Raw genomic sequence first — 20,509 nt, 5'->3', positions numbered from 1 at the left:
CCCTCAAAGAACATCGCAGGATCCAAGAACAGAGACTAAGTACCTCTGAATCTCAAATGGAAGCAATGAAGCTGAGGTTACTCTGTCCTTGTTACTTCTGCCTCCCTTCCCTTCCCCTCCATGTGGCTTGTTACCCCAGTGCCAAAAACTTGAGATTGTAATCTCCCTGGGGCAAAGATTTGTTTCATATGATTATGACTAATGTTATAAAGCAGCATGAATAAAGAGATTACAATGTAATGGATTAACAACCCAGGCAAACAAGATTCCCAGTCTAAGGAGTAACCTATATTTATCCCTTTGACTCACCAATTATAAGGCATTCTTCCAGACAGCCAAAGACATGGCCAAGAACAATGAGCTTGCCAAGGTGCTGATTCACTGGTAACTGTGCCAACACCCTTCCGAGGAAGGTCAATTCACCATCATAAGGGTTTTCTTCTTCAGAACCAACTCCAATTGCTAGGGCTCCTATCTATATCAAGATGGAAGTAATGGTATGTTAATAGGAAGTTGATCTGCCAAGCAACACAAAGGCTTAAAACCAAAACCCTTTGCACATCACAATAAGCCATGGTTCCAAATGAACCGTGGCTTGCTGCTTACAAGCCCACTGGCTTGATTACTCCTTCTGGAAGTGGGAGCTGCAAAATGAGAAGTTAGGAACACATTGCTCTACAGGTGTTATTAGACTACAACTCCTATCAGACCTACCAGTACACTCAATAGAGAGGAAAGAAGGGAGCCACAATCCGCAACATCTGAAAAACCACACATTCCACACCCCAGAGCTAAGCAAGCCACCTATCTTCTATTCATGGTTTGTTTAGCATGGCATGCAAATCAAGACCTCCAGCTTTAGTCATATTTGACAAGACAGAGTCTTGGAAGCCAAGAACAATCGGAGGATTATGACTAAGATTAGAGTAGAGACAAGTCAAAGTTCCAGGTTGATAGGTTATGCTAAATGTTTTACAGACAGAAACTTTCTGGGATTTTGAGCCATTCCCACTCACAGGAGAAACTAAGTTGGAGTGATACAACACAGCTCACCAGCAAACTGCATTTCATTACAGCTTACTGCCGTTTAGCAGCTCCTAGCATATTGTAATCCTAATTGCACCCAGTATGTGCTAGAATTATACTCAAATTCATGAGCACACGTTAATGTTAAATATGTGAAATCTGTGATCTGTCATGCCAAAGATAGATCAGGCAATGAATGGAAAATACTTTTCATGGGCATTACTGTCTTGCTATTTAGGTTACATCAGCATGCAGTTTGTCCTTAATCCATTTACAGTGGTGTTATCCATATATGCTGCTTATATTCTTCTTTACTGATTTTTTCTTCATCTGTTGTCAGCCACCACTCCTAACATTTCAGTCTCCATAGCACATGAACAGTTGTCCTCTTTTACAACTGCCTACATTGAAAACAAAATTACTGAGCCCTGTACGTGTGGTTATACTTACTTTAATTGATAAACTTACAAGAAAGGAATGCATACCTCTTTAAGACGTAGGATGGTCTGTTCAATGTCACTTATATTGGGAGGAGACAGAGCTGTTGCTAGCAAAGCCGTTGGTTCTCCCATGTCAAGCAGCTTCACCTTCAACACTGTAGTTTCTAATGGACATCGCTGGGGGGAAAAAACACAATGGCACACTGCTGACAATTCCTAGTTTGCAAAAAACACTGACTTGCCATCATTGCCAATGAATACTCTCAAAGCACATTTTTTTTCACCCACTGGGCAAAACTAGACGATACATGGGAACCAACACAAAATGTTTAAAGGAAGCTAAAACAGATCACTTAGAAAAGAACACATCTGTATCGGCAGGTGCTGGAAATTTAAGGTTCACTATCTCCACATCTTCACACACCCTAAACCTTGACAGACTACAGCTGCCCCTTTTCCCCAAATATGGACATGGATTGAAAGGTAAGCTTTCACTTCTACAAGAACATTATTTTGATTCAAGAGAGATCTTCAGAGGAAAAAAAAGACAATTCTGAACCTCAGAAAGGTTAAGGAATGAAACAGCATGAAGAAGGCCACTTGTACCCCAAAATGAATGTTTCTGGCATGTGAATGGCGATTTTGAGCATGAATATTTTTTTTTCTAGCAAGGAAAGCTTCTCACAGATCTGGATGGCCCTGCAGGGGGACTGCTGGAGGGACATATACCACACATCTCATCTCATCACTGATTTTATCAATCATGTGTGCTGCTGACAGAATCTTCCAAGAGCTAGGACATGACAGGAAGTTTTAAGGAAGAAGCGCATATTCCTAATCTTGCGTGCAATGGGTTGTGGCTCCCACCTGCCTGTTCTGTTCCTAACAAGGAAGCTACGAAAGGAAGCGTTGGAGCAAAACCAATGTGAAAATGGCACCTGTAGTGGGGGAAAGGTGGTAGACTGCCTGACCGTAAAGGTGAACGGTGAAGATGTGTCTAAAGGCACCGAACCGATCAACACAAAATAAAAAGACAAAATATGAACAGAAGATGAACAAAAGAAGAAGAGATTAATGGAAGAAAGACCAAGCCTACACGTGTTTCAGAAAAAGAACCAAAGCAAATCTGTTGCAACATTACTAACGCTATGACAGGGATCACAAAGGCACTAAGTGCAAAGATTTTTTGCCCTCTCCTGATCCACATTCTCAGAGAACTTAAATGCAAGAGAATGGACTGAGGCGACAGGACAGAGGTCCTGAGGGTGGGTGGCCCCTCCATTGGTGGAGTGAGGTTTGCAGCTTGGGAGTTAAGGTTCCCCTTGACAATTTGTCCAGTCGTGTTCGACTCTGGGTGATCTGCACACAAACAAACAAAACAATACTTTTTGGAAGCTAAGCATGCTTTTCCTCTTAACTTTACCTGGAACAAAAAGTTATAAGCAGAACACTGAAATGTAAGAGCATTTACCTAAACAAGATAAAATCACCATTACCTTGGATCAGATAAGGTTATGCACATTTTTAAGGCAGAACAAAACCTGCAAATGTCATTCGACTGATAACACCAGTGGGATAAAACTTCAAACAAATGTGAATGTGCATTCCCTTATAAAATGCATTTCCAAATGCATCTTTCCTGTACCACCTCCTGCTCTTAGAAATTATCATCTCCCTCTAGGACAAAGATATAAAAAGAATGTGTGTAACTCTTACCATCATCTCGGGCATGGTGTTCTCGGGTATGCAGTTTGTCCAGAAGTCTTTGTATACCAGCCTGTAGCAGTATCCTTTAGAAACACGACCAGCCCGACCTTTATACAACACAGGGAGTCTTAAGAATATATAATCCTTGAGCTGCTTTACCCTTAAACTGGCATATTTGCACTTCAAAATTTCATACCAATGACAAATGGCTGAACGGGAAGGTGTGCACACGCACTTGGTCTATGCTTCTTGGTCTGTAGAACTGGGGTGTAACACTGAATCCACAGCTGCAACTTTAAAACAGCAACCATGGCTTCCTGCACCCCTTCTGATTTACATCTAAGAAAGATATGCCTGGGGAAATCCATCTTGCCAAGAACTTTTGGACTTTTAAGTTCTTCACATGCATACCAACCAGATGGTGTTTGAGCCACAGTAAGCTTGCATACTGTATGATGATTTTTTTAGTTGTTCTGCTCACCATGACACATATTGTCACCCTCAGGGAGTTGTATTGTTCAACTTCCACATCCCAAATGGAGAAGGAGGTTGATATCGTGGCTAGAGCTTTGAATTACAGATTTAGTGCCCATTAAGTAATAACTTTTCTCAGCTTGGCCTACCTTACAAGGCTGCTAAGAGGATGAAGTGGGGAGGTGAAGAGCCATGCCTTGAACATACTGAGAGACTGACTGATGGGGTGTTGCTATTTTGGTATTTGGAGCACCTGGGGCACCCACCTATTGCTTTCTTTGTACAACCCCTCTATACAAGAATCAGTTCCTGGGCACGGAGGTACACCTCCGATATCACAAATAGCTGCTATTGCAAAAAATAAGCTTTGCTGCCCATGACGAAGACATGTAAAGGGGGCTTCCTGGGTTGAGACCTCCATGAAAATTAAAACTATGTTCCATAAAAGCACCATACCTCTCCTCTGATTGCAGCTGTTTTTAGAAGCCCAGCATAACCTCAAGCTTTGGTAGTTGGTGTGTTCATCACAAACCAAAGTTCTGGTCAAACAGAAATCAATGACTATAGAGCAAAAAGAGCAGAGAAGAAAATTGTGAGTAATAAAAAAATGTTTCTGCAATGCAGCCCCCAATGTTTCTTGGTTCCATGTTGACATAACACATATACAGTAAGACCCGCATATCCACGGGGGATCGGTTCTGAGCTAATGGGGATTATAGAGTTTGAATGTTCACAAACTTAAGCTTTTAAAGGAAAGTCCAGAGGGTTGAGAACTGTGACTGCATCTGGTGCCCAAGGCATGCATCGTGGCTTCAGCAAATGTTAGGTTTTGTTCCTTTTACTGTTTGGTATGTTTTTCTTATGTAGTTTTATTGTTTTCTTAGGATGTCCTGTTTGCCCTTTTCCTAAGAGAACTAGATAAAGATTATTATTTATATTTTGTCTCAGTGTCTCAAACCATTTTTCCAACACTAAAGGCTGTTAGGGCATCACAAGATTCTTTGTTGTTTTCTGTTGCTGCAAACAGGCTATCTACCGTGTTTTCCTGAAAATAAAACAGGGTCTTATATTAATTTCTGCTCAAAAAATGCATTAGGGCTTATTTTCACGGGATGTTTTATTTTATAGTCATGTCATCTTCTGGTTGCTGCACAATGCTGCACAATGGTGGAGGGCAGGCTTTCACTTAACTAGGGCTTATTTTGGGGGCATGGCTTATATTACGAGCATCCTGAAAAACCATAAGGTAAAGGTTCCCCTTGACATTTAGTCCAGTCTGACTCTAGGGGGCGGTGGTCATTCCTGTCTACGAGCTGTAGAGTCAGCGTTTGTCCATAGACAGTTTCCATGGTCAAGTGGCCAGCACGACTAGACATGGAACCTCGTTATCTTCCCACCGTGGTGGTACCTATTTATCTACTCGCATTTACATGCTTTCATACTGCTAGGTTGGCAGGAGCTGGGACAAGCGAGGGGAGCTCACTCCGTCGCGTGGATTCGATCTTAAGACTGCTGGTCTTCTGACCTTGCAGCACAGAGGCTTCTGTGATTTAACCCGCAGCGCCACCACATCCCAACCTGAAAAATCATACTAGGGCTTATTTTCAGGTTGGTCTTATTTTCAGGGAAACAGGATAACTGGGAGATCTCTTCAGAATTTTCTTTCTTTCTGGAGGGAAAGAAAATGGAGAACAAAGTTTGACTGCTACTCCCAATCCTTCCATATACATTTTTTTTGGGGGGGGGGGAATGAATGACACCTGAACAGTATCGAAGTGGGAAAAGAGAAAGCCTCATCCATGTAGGGACAAAGGGAAAGGACAGAAGACTTCTAGGAATTTATTTATTTATTTATTTGATTTATACCCCGCCTATCTGGTCCGAATACATAACTGATTAGCTCCAGCTTGTTTTGATTTGATCAGCCTTCCTAAAATTAGTGCCTTCCAGATGTGTCACATTACAACACCCAGTGGAAGACGGTAAAAATACTCCAGCACATCTGTAAAACTCTAGGTATGAGAAGGCTGGATATGCTTGAAAGCACGTGTCCCGTAAGTAGAAAACAATTCTGTGCTTTTCAGTATTCTGTTCCAAAGTGCTACTAAATTTAAATGCACCGGTCCCAACAGGTTACATATTTTACAGTCCCTAGAGGTATTCTCTTGTCACATCTACAGCATCTCAACAAATGCACATCCATTTAGATCGGTGGTTACAGTGTCGGAATACAGGCAGGGAAACCCAGGTTCAGAAACCTACTCAATGTTGAAGATTGTCACATAACCTTAGGCCATGACATGTTTTGAGACATCTTAAAGAATTAATCCATTTGTTATGTAAAGTACAAGAAGACTCTCGGCTGTTTTGCTGCAACCACCCACACAGCTGATCTTGTAAGTAATCAGAATTTTAAAACCAAATGAACTAAACAGTATGTGTAATCAGAATCTTCTGCATGGTATTTAAGGGGGGAGAATAACAATAACTTTTGATAACCATAACTGCATTTCCCAGAATCCTACAACTTGCATGATCAATGGTCACACTGACTGTGATTCTGGAAGCTGTACTCCAAAATATAAATTATTCGATCTCTGTGCCTTTTGAAAATAAAAGCTGCTAAAGTCAATGGCAGATTAATTAAATTGGAGCTGTCTTCTTCAAGATGAGTTTTTGGGGGACAGAGGAGAAGCTTCTGACTGCCGACTAAAAAGCCTGTCCCCCTTTACATCAAGCAGCTGTAAATGGATAGAGACAAGGGCATTCACGCAGCCCTTCTTAGCTCACGGCTGCTCTCACCACGGGTCACGAGACTAACGCTTGGGGCTACTGCTAGCACAAAGGTCAAACAGATACAAAGAACCAGCAAAGCAAGCAGAACCAAGAAAGATCCCACGAGAGGGAATGCTGGGATGTGAAAATAAAGACACAAGTCTCTTCTGGCAGAGATACAGAGCTTCCTCTGCCCAGTAGCTGCTAACTCCAACCCCATCTTGCACTTGTGTCTCTTTACATAATTCTCTAGATGATTCATGCCCCGAAACACTCACACTTCCTAGCCTAAGACCAGGATTCATTTCTATCAACACTAGAGAGGATTAAGGACATGATCAAGAAGAGGTGGCTTGAAAACACAACCTTCTTCAGTACAGGTATCTCAAAGAAGATGGCTCTAAAAAGCCACAATCCATCTGTTTAGAACTTTTTAAGCCACAACTTGGAAAAGTTGTATTTGGGGGTCACGACCACCAGAAACCTTCAGCTAGTGGCCATGCTGGTTTGGAGACTCTAGTCCAAAAATGGAGTTTTTCCAAGCTATGGTTCAAATCTATTGCTTTTGATCAACACTGCATGTACTGTGCACAATATACAGTGGAGTCTTGAGTTACGGTCGGCTTGACCTACGTACTTTTCGACCTACGTACTTCTCCGGCCGCAAAGTTTCACTTCGACTTGTGGCCAGAAAATCGACCTACGGACCGGAAGGGGGAGGTGGGGAAAGCGGCAAATTCAAATTTGCCGCTTTCCACACCTCCCCCTTCCAGTCCGTAGGCCGTGCCTCCGGATGCCTTCCAGGGCTTCTCTGCCGCCATGGGAGGCATCTCAGAGGTCCCCCTACCGCCGATAGCGCTTCGGAGCCACTATCAGCGGCGGGGGGGGGACCTCTGAGATGCCTCCCATGGCGGCAGAGAAGCCCTGGAAGGCATCCGGAGGTCCCCTGCTTCCACCGCGGCTGCTGCGAGCAGCGCCACACTGGGCAATCCCGGCCATGCTTGGACTCCTGGACTGTCCAGGAGTCCAAGCATGGCCGGGATTGCTCAGTGCGGCTCCCAGCGGTGGCAGCAGGGGGCGGACCCCCAGATGCCTTCCAGCGAAGCCCTGCTGCTGGAAGCCTTCGGAGCTCTCAAAGGGCTTTCCGCCTGACATCGGAGGAAGCCCTTTGAGACCTCCGAAAGCAAAAAGGCAGGGAGAAAGGGTGGGAAATTCGAATTTCCATTTTCATTTTAAGAACTTCATGTTTTTAGCTCTGATCATAAGTCATGTGTGGAAGCAGACTGCTTGGAAAAGATTCAAAAAGCCCAACCAGGTTTTGAGTAAGGCTTCGCCAGTGTGGCGAGATAGATGATGCCGCCGTCTTGTCCTCCTTTATGCATCCCCTGCTTCCATCATATATCACTTTTGTCCTCTTTGGTATTTGCCAAACAGGAATAACTGCAAGCACTGCTTCTGATATTATGCAAATTGAATGAATCATAGCAAATTAAAATACTACACCTAATTTAATCTGAGTAGTTATTGCCAAAAGCCATAAATACATTCCTCTCCCCCCCCACTTTCACTTGCACAAAATATGAATTTCCTTGGGCAGAATTTGGTTTTTGGCAACAGAACACAGTCTGCTTTAACTTTAGAATTGCCTTTGAAAAAGTTATAGAATAAGGGATGGAGAATCAGACCACAGCAATTCTGACTTCAGTTCTGAAATACAATTAAGGGAATCTACATTCTCTCCTAAGTCTGGAGCGGACAACATAGGGGCACTAACCCCAAGCCTGTTTTGTAGCTCCCTAAGCCTCTTTTTCTGACAAACCAGGTGAACTGCAGATCATGGAAGCTATCAGCAGTACCAATCCATCTTTTTTCAAATAATAACCTTGGAACTGCAGAACTGGGAGGGATCCGATGGATCATCAAGTCCAGCCCATCAAGGAGGCACAATGGGGAATCAAATTCCCAACCTCTGGCTCCAGAGACCTAAACCACTGAGCTATCCAGCAACTCTAAGAGACTGACCCACCACACATCATTTAATACCCCAGAAGACTAATTTTTCAGAAATGAAAAGCGACTTCTAGCCATTTCAGTTTTCTGTTTTGCAGGGGGTGGCTCCATTTGGGGGAGTCTGTGTAAACAAAAAAGGCTCTAGAGCAGAAAACTGAATCTTCGATAAAATACCCAATACCACCTTAAAAACATAGGATACAAATGAGTTCAAGCAAGGCTAACTCAATAATAAAGCAAAAGCAGACAAGTATACTTATTTCTTTCCCTCTTGTTCACAAACATCCCAACATGCTCACCATATTTGACGTCAGGAACTGTGACAGAACTCTCTGCTATATTTGTAGACAGGAGAATCTAAAAAAATTAAAATAACAACTGATGATGATGATAGAATAGGAAAGGGAGGAAGGAAAATATTACAGCGGGTCCTATTTCAGAAATGCTCATAAAAACAAAGGCAATTGCAAATGTAAATACAGTGGTGCCTCGCTTAGCGACGTTAATCCGTTCCAGAAAAGCGTCACTAAGCGATTTCATCGCTAAATGATTTTTAAAAGCCAATAGAAACACATTAAAACGCGTTTAATGCGTTCCTATGGGCTTAAAAACTTACCTTTCAGCGAAAATCCTCCATAGCGCCGCCATTTTCGCTGCCTCTTAAGCGAGGCAAAACAGCAGGCGGCCATTTTGTTTTTCCGGCGGCCATTTCAAAACCGCCAATCAGCTGTTAAAAAAGGGTCGCTTTGCCATGATCGCTTCCCCGCAATCATCGCAAAGTGAATTTTCCCCATAGGGACCATCGCTAAGCGATCGCTTTTGCGATGGCAAAAAGTCCATCGCTAAGCAATTTCGCCGCTCAACGGAGCGATCGCTAAGCGAGGCACCACTGTACTCGGCTATCAGTATACTGTTTCTTGGGACCACATTATCTCCCCAATGATCACAAACATGATAAACAGTAATAGCCGTTGTAAACATCTGAGTACCATCCAGTGTTTATAATGTGAAAATTATTGCACTTTTGCACTTGGAGGAAACTGGAGATAAAAATAACAACCTCTGTGTGGTGGGTGGAACTCTCTTCCTCATTTCTGACTCTGGTTCATAAATCCCAGTGCCCTGACTTCTTTCCAACTTCCTCGTAGTTGCTAAAGTATGGCACTGCCTCACCTTCGTGCCAGAAACAGGAATCACAGCACTAACTAAAAACTTACTTTTCGGTAACTGGGAACAGGAGCCAAAAACACATTGTTCTGGTCTTCCAGGGTGACACTGGAATGGAGTGGATATACTTGGAACCTAAGGAAATGCATTTGAGAAATATATGTGAACACAACCATAAAAGGGAGGAAGACAGACGGTCCCTCAAAACAGGATCTTCAAAACAGTCTCATAATAGCATATTTTGTGAAGATATAATGCGGGCTTTTTTGCTTCCTTCCCTAGCTACCTTCACAACCTTTTCCATCACACCGTTAATCTATCTCCTCAATATAGCATGGGCAACTGTTACTCTCCAGATTATTTTGCAAAACATCTGGAGGGCCCACAGGTTTCCACTTCTGCACTAATAATAACCACGACTGTCTGGTTCCAACTGAACAAGAACAAAAAACCTCAAGATGCTTTTCTACTAAGGGGGGAGAGGCAGACTTAGGGTCCCTGAACACATTTCCATGAACTGTGGAATCCCAGACCCATTCTCCATTTCTGAGTCATCAGTTTAGGAAGTGTCCCCTTACCTCTGTAATGTGGGAAGAACAAAGAGATGTCAAAGAGGAAGGAGCAGAGAAAGAAACTTGGCCACTATGGGGGTGATCAGGATGGTTAGTGGCAAAGCCTTTCTGATTGGTTGGTTGGTTGGTTGACTGATTGATTGGGATTATATCCTGCACCATATGGCAACCAGGCCACTCTGTGCAGCTAACAACAAGATAAACAGTACAATACTGTCTGCAATGAGTGATGGGATAAATGAAATCTTCACAGAGATGAAGAAAGGTGGTAGGAGTAAAACCTACAGTATAAATGGAATGGAATGGAATGGAATGGAATGGAATGGAATGGAATGGAAGGAAGGAATGGAAGGAAGGAAGGAAGGAAGGAAGGAAGGAAGGAAGGAAGGAAGGAAGGAAGGAATGCCTTGTTTGAGCTATTATGGCAACCCCTGTCCTGAATGGCTTCAAACCATGCAATTTAGTCTATTTATACAGAAAAGTCCAAAGTATTTGTAAACACTTAGGTTCCTGTAGGGAGCCTAGCACCATAAAGAGGCAGATTACAACTCACCTCCTATGAGTCATGGCTGTGAGAAGCTCATGCATGCGGTTTATTTCCAACAAACCTAGAGGGTGAAAAATAACTGGTAATAACACACTACATGCTTACACTGAGCTAAGAAAGCACAAAAAGGACAGTCCTGTACAACTTTGTTCAACTATACACGTCTCTTTCACAAAACAAAACAATAAAGAGTTTTGTGGCAGCTTGAAGAGTAAACCAGTTTTATTTGATAAAAGCTTTTAAGGACTGCAACGTGCTTGTTTGGACGCTTGGAGTGTAGCCTCAGTAGACCCGAGATGCCACAAGGCCCTTTGCTTTTCCTGAAAAAGACTAACTATGGGCATCCCCTTGAAAATTTCACTGAATTCTCTAATCTGATATGTGTTCACACGCTGCTGCTCGTCATTTCATGCCGAGATCAAAACTCATGTTTTCACATCTCTATTATTATATTATCTTCTCTGCATTCCTGTGTCTTTAAGTTCTCCTGTAGATCATTTTAATTCTTCAGTACACATTCAATCTCATTTAAGAGACTTGGATTGTGGATGATCAATAATAATGGGCATGTTCCAGACATGGGAAACATCTGGAAGGCTTTGGACTAAAACTCCCAGAATTCTATCACCAGCATGGGCTGCTGGTAATGCTAACTCTGGGATTCTGGGAGCTATAATCCATAGGCAAACAGATCCAGCACATTCTTCAGCATAGGGTGTCTGAGATCAATCGCTGCCAACCAAAAGTCAGGAGGCAGAGGGTTTGAGCTGATCAGGCAAGGCTGAAGGTCAGTATTTGTATCAAATCTAGAACTTTCATACTGCTATGAAAGTAGAGTTCTAGTCAAATCTAGAACTTTGTTCTAGGCAAATCTAGAACTTTCATACTGCTGGCCAGATATTAACATATTTGTTATGTTCACACGAAGAAAATCCTGGGGCAGGCATACAGACAACTAACAGTGAACCATTAGGCTAGTAGTCCTCAACCTCCATTCAGTTTTTCCAGTTTAAATTTGGAATTCCTAAGGGGTGGGAGCCATAAAGAATATGGTTTGCATATATAAACAGTCTCAGGACTGGTTCTCAACATTCCCAACATTAAAACAACAAAGAAAAGAATCTGATAGCAAGCAACAGAAAATATTGTTGCCCAACTTCTTGGAAAGCTACTACCAGTCAAAGTAGACAAGGCAGGAGGGGAAAACAGTTGTAGACACGGGAGACTCCTCTTCGTCTCCCCCAGGAGACGAAGATGAATCTTGCCGGTACAGGGGCCAACCCAATTAATACCCAATCCATAGGTCCATTTCCATTCACTGCATGTTGGGCCAGCATACTCGACAGTGCACCAATCGCAACAGTAGCCAGGCTGGCGCTGCCCTGCCTCCCTGCTTGGCTGGCCACTTAGCAGCTGAGTGGGGAAGAGTCAACGTCCCACCCCTTCGCCGGAGTGGCCAGCTGAGCAGGCAGGCGGGTCGTGTCCCGCCGGGCCATTGCCACGATTGGCACACTGTGCCAGCGAGATTCATCTTCGTCTCCCAGTGGGTAAGAAGACAATTCTCCCACGTCTAATCACTGCACTATAGGATATGGCTGTCATGGAGGACAAATTTATTTCAGTTTCTTCCGAAGAATTTACAAATATTTAGACTTCTTTGTAGTCTGGATAGAAAGAGAGAGAGAGAGAAAAAGAAAGAAATGTACACCAAAGTAAGTGACATTGACAGATTTTCTATCTTTATTTTCTATTTTCCTTACCTGGTAAAAACACCAGCACACTTCCACGCTCTGACACGAAGTGCAAATTATGGTTTCCTTTCCTGGTATTAGAAAAAATAGTTTTACATTAAAACAATTACAATCTGTTTTTTTGAAGGCCTAAGGAACAGATTTGCTTACAACATTGACTACTGAACTTCCCCCACTTTACATTTAATATTACTCAGTTAACTGAACAGATATGTTTCCCAAGGGTTACCTAAAGCTACATTTTCTTCATTTGTACACACATTCATAAGGAAACCAAAAGCAAGACGTCCCCTACAGCCTTGTCATAAAGAGAAATATTAACATCCCCTATTTTATTTCAAATAACCTGGAGTCACATACGTATCAAGCTTTTACAAACACAGCAGTCTCTCTCTTCCCACGCATCACCTTAAAAGCATCTCAGGGCCTCACCAGATGGGTATATATAAAGATTGCTATTTGGATTGCTTGTGGTGTGGTTTGGTTTGAATCAAATTACAGCGCCCACACGTGATTTAAGAGTGCTCCACCCTGTCTCTTGTTAGAGCTGTCCCACTCCTTTCTGGCACAGCGCTACGGCTTCTGGGCCTGTTTGTTTTGTGTGTGTGCAATTTGACATGCTCCTATTTATCCCATTGTGCAGCCCACGTACAGTGATGCCTCGCTTAACAAGCACACCGTTTAACGACTAATCCCCATAGTGACCCGTTTTTTGTGATCGCTACTGCGATCGCATTGCGATGTATTAGATAGGGAAAACATCGCATTGCGATGATCGGTAAGCGTTTTGCTTACAGATCTTCGCATTGCGATGTTTGCAGAACAGCTGATTGGCGGTTCCAAAATGGCCACCCGGTGCAGAAAATGGCCCTGGCAAATCCTATTGAATAGCCTGTGAAGCAAAATTCACAATTTCATTCCATGATGAAGCTTACAAACTGCCTGCAAAGTCTAAAGTTTAATACTCTGCAGGGTTATATAAAGGATAAGTTAGAGTTAGTGGCTCTTCCACTCCGATGAACTCCTGACAATATTATGAACAAAAATACCATTTGTAGAATTTCATTTAACTAGCATGCTAGTTAACTAGCTTGGGGTATATAGGGTGATACAAGCTGCCATCAGAGACAAGCTAGTAAATATGTATGCTATAATTTTAGCAAACTTTTAATATGAGGCAAAGCACCACGCTACAAAATTATGACATTAACTCAGTCTGACAAAAGGTTTTTCCCCCAATTACAAGATTTACCTAGAGCCTTTCTAAATATAAACACTGCTAGGATCTATACACAGGAGTACAAAATAAATCAATGGGGGTGCAAAACAAGCCTTTTCACTCTGTAAGAATTATTAGGCCAACACGAATTGCTGTAGGTAGCCAACTTTACTTCTGGGATCTGAAAGCCAACAGATTTTTATTGTATTATGACACAAAACCTGCATTTGGTAGTAAAAGTATCAGGCTTCTTCAAAGATTCCATTAAAAGTATTAATAATGCGAGAGAATCATAGAATCATTAACTTGGAAGGGCCTATAAGGCCATCAATTCCAACCCCCTGCTCAATGCAGGAATACAAATCAAAGGATACCTGCCAGGTGGTTGTCTAAATTTATTTTGAATAAATTTAGTTCCAGTGTTGGAGCACATCACCTCTTGAGGTAACTGGTTACACTGTCGTACTGCTCTAATAGTTAGGAAGTTTTTACTGATATTCAACTGAATATTTGGCTATCTTTAACTTGAGCCCATTTTTGTGTGCCCTGCACTCTGGGTTGATTGAGAACAGATCCTGCCCCTCCTCTGTATGACAGCCTTTCAATTACAGTGGTGCCCCACTTGACGACTACCCCGGTAGACGATGAAATTGCTTCACGATGAGGTTTTTGCGATTGCTATTGCAATCGCAAAACGATGCTTCAATGGGGGAAATCCGCTTCACAACGATCTTTTTTCTGCTTTGGGAACCGATTTTTTGCTTCACGACGATCAAAAACAGCCGATCGTAGGGTTTTCAAAATGGCCACCCGCTGATTTCCGGAAGACAGCTATCGAAAATGGCTTCCCCGATGGAGGATCTTCGCTTTACGATGAGGTATTTCCCACATTAGAGTGCATTGAACCAGTTTTCAATGCATTTCAATGGGTTTATTTCTTTCGCTTAACCACGATATCACTTAACAGCGATTTTAACAGATTAACGTCGTCAAGTGGGGCACCACTGTATTTGAAAAGTGCTGTCATATCATCTCTCAATCTTCTTTTCTCAAGGCTAAACATGCCCAGTTCATTCAGTCTTCCCTCACAGTGCTTGGTTTCCAGCCCCCTGATTGTTGCCCTCCTCCGAACTTTTTCCAATTTGTTGCCAACTTTCTTGAAGTACAATGTCCAAAACTAGACACAGTACTCAAGATTAGGCCTAACCAGTGCCAAATAAAGGGGAACCAGGACCTTGTGGGATTTGGAGACCATACATCTACTAATACAGCCTAAAATAGCATTTGCCTTTTTTGTAGCCACATCACACTGTTGGCTCACATTGAGCTTGTGATGTACATTGATCCCAAGATCCTTCTCACTCACAGTACTGCTGGGCCAGCTATTCCTCATCTTGTAACTTTGTGTTTGGCTTCTTTTTTCGAGGTGGAGGACATTGCACTTCTCCCTGTTGAATTTCATTCTCTTGTTTTCAGCCCAGTGCTCAAGCCTATCTAGGTCATTCTGAATTTTGTTGCAGTCTTCCAGGATATGAGCTATTCCACCCAGTTTTATGTCATCTGCAAATCTGATTAGCATTCCCTGCACCCCCTGATCCAGGTCATTAATAAAAATATTGAAGAGCAAGGCCTGAGCCCTGGGGTACCTCACTTGTTACATCTTTACATAGCTATAAGCTTACAACTGAGATGTATTTCCTGACTTAAAAGCTTAAGTTCAGTTTTTAAGGATTTTAAATTATTTTAAGCCTAATATTTTGCATGTCTGTATGACTTTTGGAATTAAGCATATGTACCTACAGTTTTTTCTTCATAATTGTAAGACTATCTTTGATCATTTTTGAATTTGCTACTCCTAAGTATGGAACCTAAAAATGATGTAAGTAAATAGAAACTGTACAGGATTAACAAATTCTGGAGTGGCCTGGAATTATTGCTACAATGAAGACACTTATAATGAAATGCCCAGAAGATTTTGCAAGCAGTTTGTGACTGATTTTTTGGTTTCCTTCTGGTATTAACCCTTTACTGGGATAATGTCAGCTATGACGAATCATAGAATCTATTCTCTTTACCTGGGAGGTATGTAACTTGATTGCACATGATTATTATTAATATTCTGCAACACATAGGACCACCATATGGGTCCAGCAAAAAGAAGCCCATCTGAAAACTTATACTGATTCAAATTATCAGGTTGACCTTTCTAACCAAAAAGAGGTAGCAATTTATCTTTTAAGACATATATTTTATGAACAAAGCTGTTCATACAAGAGAATGTAATTTTAAATCAGGAGCAGCCATCATGATTAAAATTATTTTTGTACTAGGCTTTTAGGTTTCTGTGCTCAGTGAATGCCAAGCTAAAAAAATGCTGCAGAGCAAGACCAATTAAACTGATTTAATCTGTTCTGCACTCTGAATTAACCTGTACATAAGAATTCAAAGCCAAATAAAAGATGAATAATTTTATTTCTTTTTCCCGGCTGTATTCGAGACCCAACCCTATTCAATGCTTTCTGTGCAATTCTTATTCAGCCACTTCCTATTAAAAGTTATTATTATTATTATTATTTCAGACATCAACCACAGACACAGAAACAACCTTACCCTAAAGCTAACAAACTTTTCATATGACATCGCTTGGAAAATCACTCAAATACAGCTGTCCTTGAGAATATTTTAAATACAGTAAGTTCTGTGGGTTGTTGTTTTTTTGCTGTAATGCCAAACTTATATTAATATAAGCAGAATAAAGGGTAACTCCACAAAAACAGGCAAGAATGATATAATACAATAAAACGGTAGGACATTTCTTGAAATGGCAATAGACAGAGTTGCAATTAAAAATGTATTTCCTGATTAGTTATAATGCCAGTGTGGTGTAGCAGACTGAGTGACAGACAAAGACTTAAGTGACCTGGGTTGGAATCTCCACTCAGCCATGAAAAATCCACTGAGGAATTGGTAAACCCACTCCTTAAAAAATTCACTTACCTCACTATAATTCGGTTCCAGTGACAACACATAACAAACATAACAACCAGAATGTACAGCCTAATTTGGGGAGAACAGTCTCATACAAGTACACAAGGGGGAGGAAGACAGAAGACCTGTTGCATATGGGGTAAAAATAGGGGGAAACAGAAAAACACAACATGGTGCAAAATATTTCAGACACATGCTAAGCACTGCCAAAACCCGCCAAATCTGGCAGTGCAGCAGTAACAGCTGCCCACATTTAAAGCAAGCCAGGAATTTAGATCAAGGACCCTCTATTGCTTTTCTTGGTTTGGGGGAAAAGGGGCTCTGTGTGTGTGTTTTATTTTGCTATTCTCTCCCAGTTTGGGGTGGAGGGTGATTTCCCTGTTTGACTGATTTTTTTTTTTAAAAACCGCTGTATTAATTTATTTTGTATTTATTCTGTTACATCTATATAAGTTGATGGGGGTTGAGACTCTTCTGTTTACTTCAGTGGGGATGTGGGATCCACGGGGGTGGACTCTGCAAAATGTCCCAGCATGCAGCTGCCTTTGGTAAGTGGAAGTTGTCTGGGCATACCTGGGACATTTCTCTTTTGTGGTTCTCAACAGGGTGTATTTGATTTAAATCACATATATTAAATCAGTAAGCATTTTATTTAAAACAATCCCATTTAAATTTTAAAAATTTTAAAAACCTGATTTAAAATTTTAAAAATCTGATTTAAATTTAAAAACCTGATTTTCTGATTTAAATCAACATTTAAAAATAAAATTTAATAAAAATCTATCTGATTTAATTCAAATCTACCTTGGTTCTTGGCACTGCGCTGTTGGTGGTGTCTTTGGTGAGTAGCTATCGGTGGCTCTCTGCCTGCTGCTTTCCCTTTTTTTTCTGATGCTACTTAGGCCTAGAGAGTTTCTGTTGTGCCACAAGTGGTGTCCTGCTTTTGGATTAGATTAATTCTCTGTTGCCTTGCTTTTTAAAGGGTTCTTTAGGGCTCCTGGAGTGCGAGAATACACACACAGGAAACCCAAAAGAGCCTTTCCCTTTTGTGTAAAACAAAAGTACTGAATTTCAATGGCATGCAGTAGCAGCAAAAGAGTGGGTGGGGTGAAATTGGCCCCTGGGCCCAACAAAAGGTGCCCACCCCTCTTTTAAGCTTTGTTCTTCAAAGATGCAGACGTTATGTGTATGATTGCATGCAGGTCAGCAGTAACTTACCCACTTTCTTCCATTTCCAGATTATCAAACCACTGGATCAGAGTGACTGCAGCTTTGTACATCTCTGGAAATATTGCTGGTTCCTCAAAAACCGATGCAGGAATCTAGGAGGAAAGAAAAATCTTTAAACATAGGATACTGTGCTCTAAGTCAAGTGTGCACCCTGCAATTTGTTTTGAAGCGAACAGCAGCAAAGCAGTCCATATAGCAAGCTATATGCCTGTCTGGACATGGTCACAGTATCACTGACTGCTTCCTATATAAGCTTTTGATCTGAGCTGGGACACTGCTGAAGTGCCAAACTTTTATCCACTTTTCTGAACCATGAAAATCAGTATGACCCTGGCTAATAATTATTCTTGGCAAGCAGCTCTAAAATTTGTGCATTTATCTGTGAAAAGCCTTGACAGACACGCCCTTTCTCCTCACATGCACTACGAAGAGTGTCAAGAAGAAAAAGATATAGGCTGGAATCGGCCCCTTGAGATCTATCTGAAAAGACAGTTATTTTGAACCTTCTAGACTTAACGATCTCACTGTTACAAATTTCTGATGGCTCCTGTATAAGCGATTAGTCCATCTATGTGCAAGCAGTAACAGACAAAATTAAAACACTAGAATACTTTATATAATCTAAATGGATTCAAAGAATGCTTTTATGCTACTCACAATGTGCAGCTTTAGCACAGAAGAATGTTATTGCTAATGCTCCACAACATACTGACACGGAAACCAGAGATCTTGGGCTCAAACTGTATTTTCCTAATCTTTTTTTAATATGATAAGAGCAAAAATCACAGCATTGGCAGGACCACATCTAAAATGACAAGTCTCATAGTGGCTTCACATTATGTTACCACGTTTGTATGAACTTCATACACAAACCAAATGTCTGCCTTCTCCATGGTAGAAATCTACTGGCCACCAGAGAGAAATAATCAACATCCACAGAGAATATTTATGACCCTATTTTAAACACCTCCCTTCCTTTGGAGGGTTAGTTCTGCTATCATTCAAATTCCATCAAAATAAAAAGATTTTATTTTTTTTAGTAACAGAGCAAGTATACGCCGAGTTTTCGGCTCACGACTTCTAATCACAGAGAAACTGCTTCTTCCAATATGAGGGTTACTATATGGTCAAGTACCATAGGATTTGAATTTTTTTAAACTTTATGCATGACAGACAAGGGTGATTAAAATTGATCCAGCCAATTTCCTGATAAACTAGTTTTTTTCGTCTGTTTCTAGAGGGTGACAACTTTTTCATGACGGGAGGATTCTTTCTCCCTGCAGAAAATTGTTGTAAAGATGGGGATGTCTGCAGTGCCAACATTCATTGCTCTCCACAAAGCTTCTCCTCCCTCAAGTCATTTCTTTGTTTTTTAAAAGTAGCTTCCCACCTGAGTGAGCATGATGTGTATGGGGGTGGATGGTGAGGAAGCATGCAAAAGCAAAGCACCATAACAAAATAATAACATGGAAATGGTACCTCATGGTCTCAGAATGCAGCACATCAAAAGTCTGAACAATAATTTTCAAAAACATACTACGATTCATAAATCAGAATAGTTCTCTTCAAGATCACCTCCTTCCTGCCACTTGTCATTTTCTACTTTCCCTTACTTTCAAATCGCACATGCAGGAATTACTGATCTCTGGTGACATAAACTAGAACTATATATCACCGGAGATCAGTAATTCTTGCATACAAAAGTGTAAAAGCATTAAAGCAGTTCTTTCTTTCTTTCTAGATCTTGAAATCCACCAAGATCTACCCGTGTCACTCGCGCGAGCCAGGAGATAAGGCTGAGGAGCCTAACGCCGAGAGAGGCCCGAAAGGAAAAGACCAGAAACCGGGCCTTCTCGGCGGTGGCTCCTCGCCTTTGGAACAACTTGCCCCCTGAGATTCGCGCGGCTCCCTCGCTGGGCATTTTTAAGAAACAACTAAAAACATTGATGTATAGGCAGGCCTTCCCAACAGAAAACCCTTGACGATCTTTTTCTTATTCTGTTCTTTATTTTTATTTACGTTTCTGCTGTAAAGTCTTAAAATTACATTGTTGTTTTTACTGTAAGCCGCCTAGAGTGGTCTAATATGATCAGATAGGCGGGATAGAAATAAAATAAAATAAAATAAAATAAAATAAAATAAATAAATAAATAAATAAATAAATAAATAAATAAATAAATAAAATTGGGGGAATAAAAAGGGTATCAAAAGGACCATACTGGAAACAACAGCCGAGCCCCTGCAGAAAAGGCATTCCACAAACTGGGAGCCACCACTACTAAGACCCTCCCTCATGTGGCCTCTTCACTTCCTTTGGCAAGGGCATCCAGACTAGTGTTTTGGATTATAATATTGAGATCCAGGTACAGAACTATAGGAGAGGCACTTTTTTATGAGGGCTGCAGATTATTCCTCTCCCAGAGGTATTTTTCCACTCTTACATGTAGGAGTCTAAAGCCATCAGTTTGTGTTTCTCTGCTTCAGTAACTTTCAAAGCTCATCCTTCCTCCTTCCTGAAGTTGCCATGCCTTTTTTTCTCTCTCTCTCTCACTATCCCTGAACCTGACAGAGCTGCCACAGTTCACAACAGGGCAGTCAGAAGT

The 20,509-nt window shown here is 41.5% G+C and overlaps 1 protein-coding gene across 1 annotated transcript in view; it reads right to left on the bottom strand.

Annotated features, from left to right (window-relative positions):
* TDRD9 (tudor domain containing 9) overlaps window positions 1-20,509 on the bottom strand; it is a 144,531-nt gene that overhangs the window by 54,440 nt on the left and 69,582 nt on the right. Inside the window, exons 8-16 of the mRNA XM_072986726.2 lie at window positions 17,895-17,998; window positions 12,479-12,540; window positions 10,725-10,779; window positions 9,650-9,734; window positions 8,732-8,789; window positions 4,104-4,208; window positions 3,183-3,280; window positions 1,512-1,643; window positions 310-475 (exon numbers count right to left, since the gene is read on the bottom strand). Coding sequence (XP_072842827.2) covers window positions 310-475; window positions 1,512-1,643; window positions 3,183-3,280; window positions 4,104-4,208; window positions 8,732-8,789; window positions 9,650-9,734; window positions 10,725-10,779; window positions 12,479-12,540; window positions 17,895-17,998 — 865 coding nt within the window. The remainder of the gene's footprint in view (window positions 1-309; window positions 476-1,511; window positions 1,644-3,182; window positions 3,281-4,103; window positions 4,209-8,731; window positions 8,790-9,649; window positions 9,735-10,724; window positions 10,780-12,478; window positions 12,541-17,894; window positions 17,999-20,509) is intronic.

The sequence above is a fragment of the Pogona vitticeps genome, chromosome 1 (assembly GCF_051106095.1).
Source record: "Pogona vitticeps strain Pit_001003342236 chromosome 1, PviZW2.1, whole genome shotgun sequence".
In the NCBI taxonomy this organism is placed as follows: domain Eukaryota; kingdom Metazoa; phylum Chordata; class Lepidosauria; order Squamata; family Agamidae; genus Pogona; species Pogona vitticeps.
Note: the sequence above shows the minus strand (reverse complement) of the source record. Positions and strands in the feature narration are given on the sequence as shown.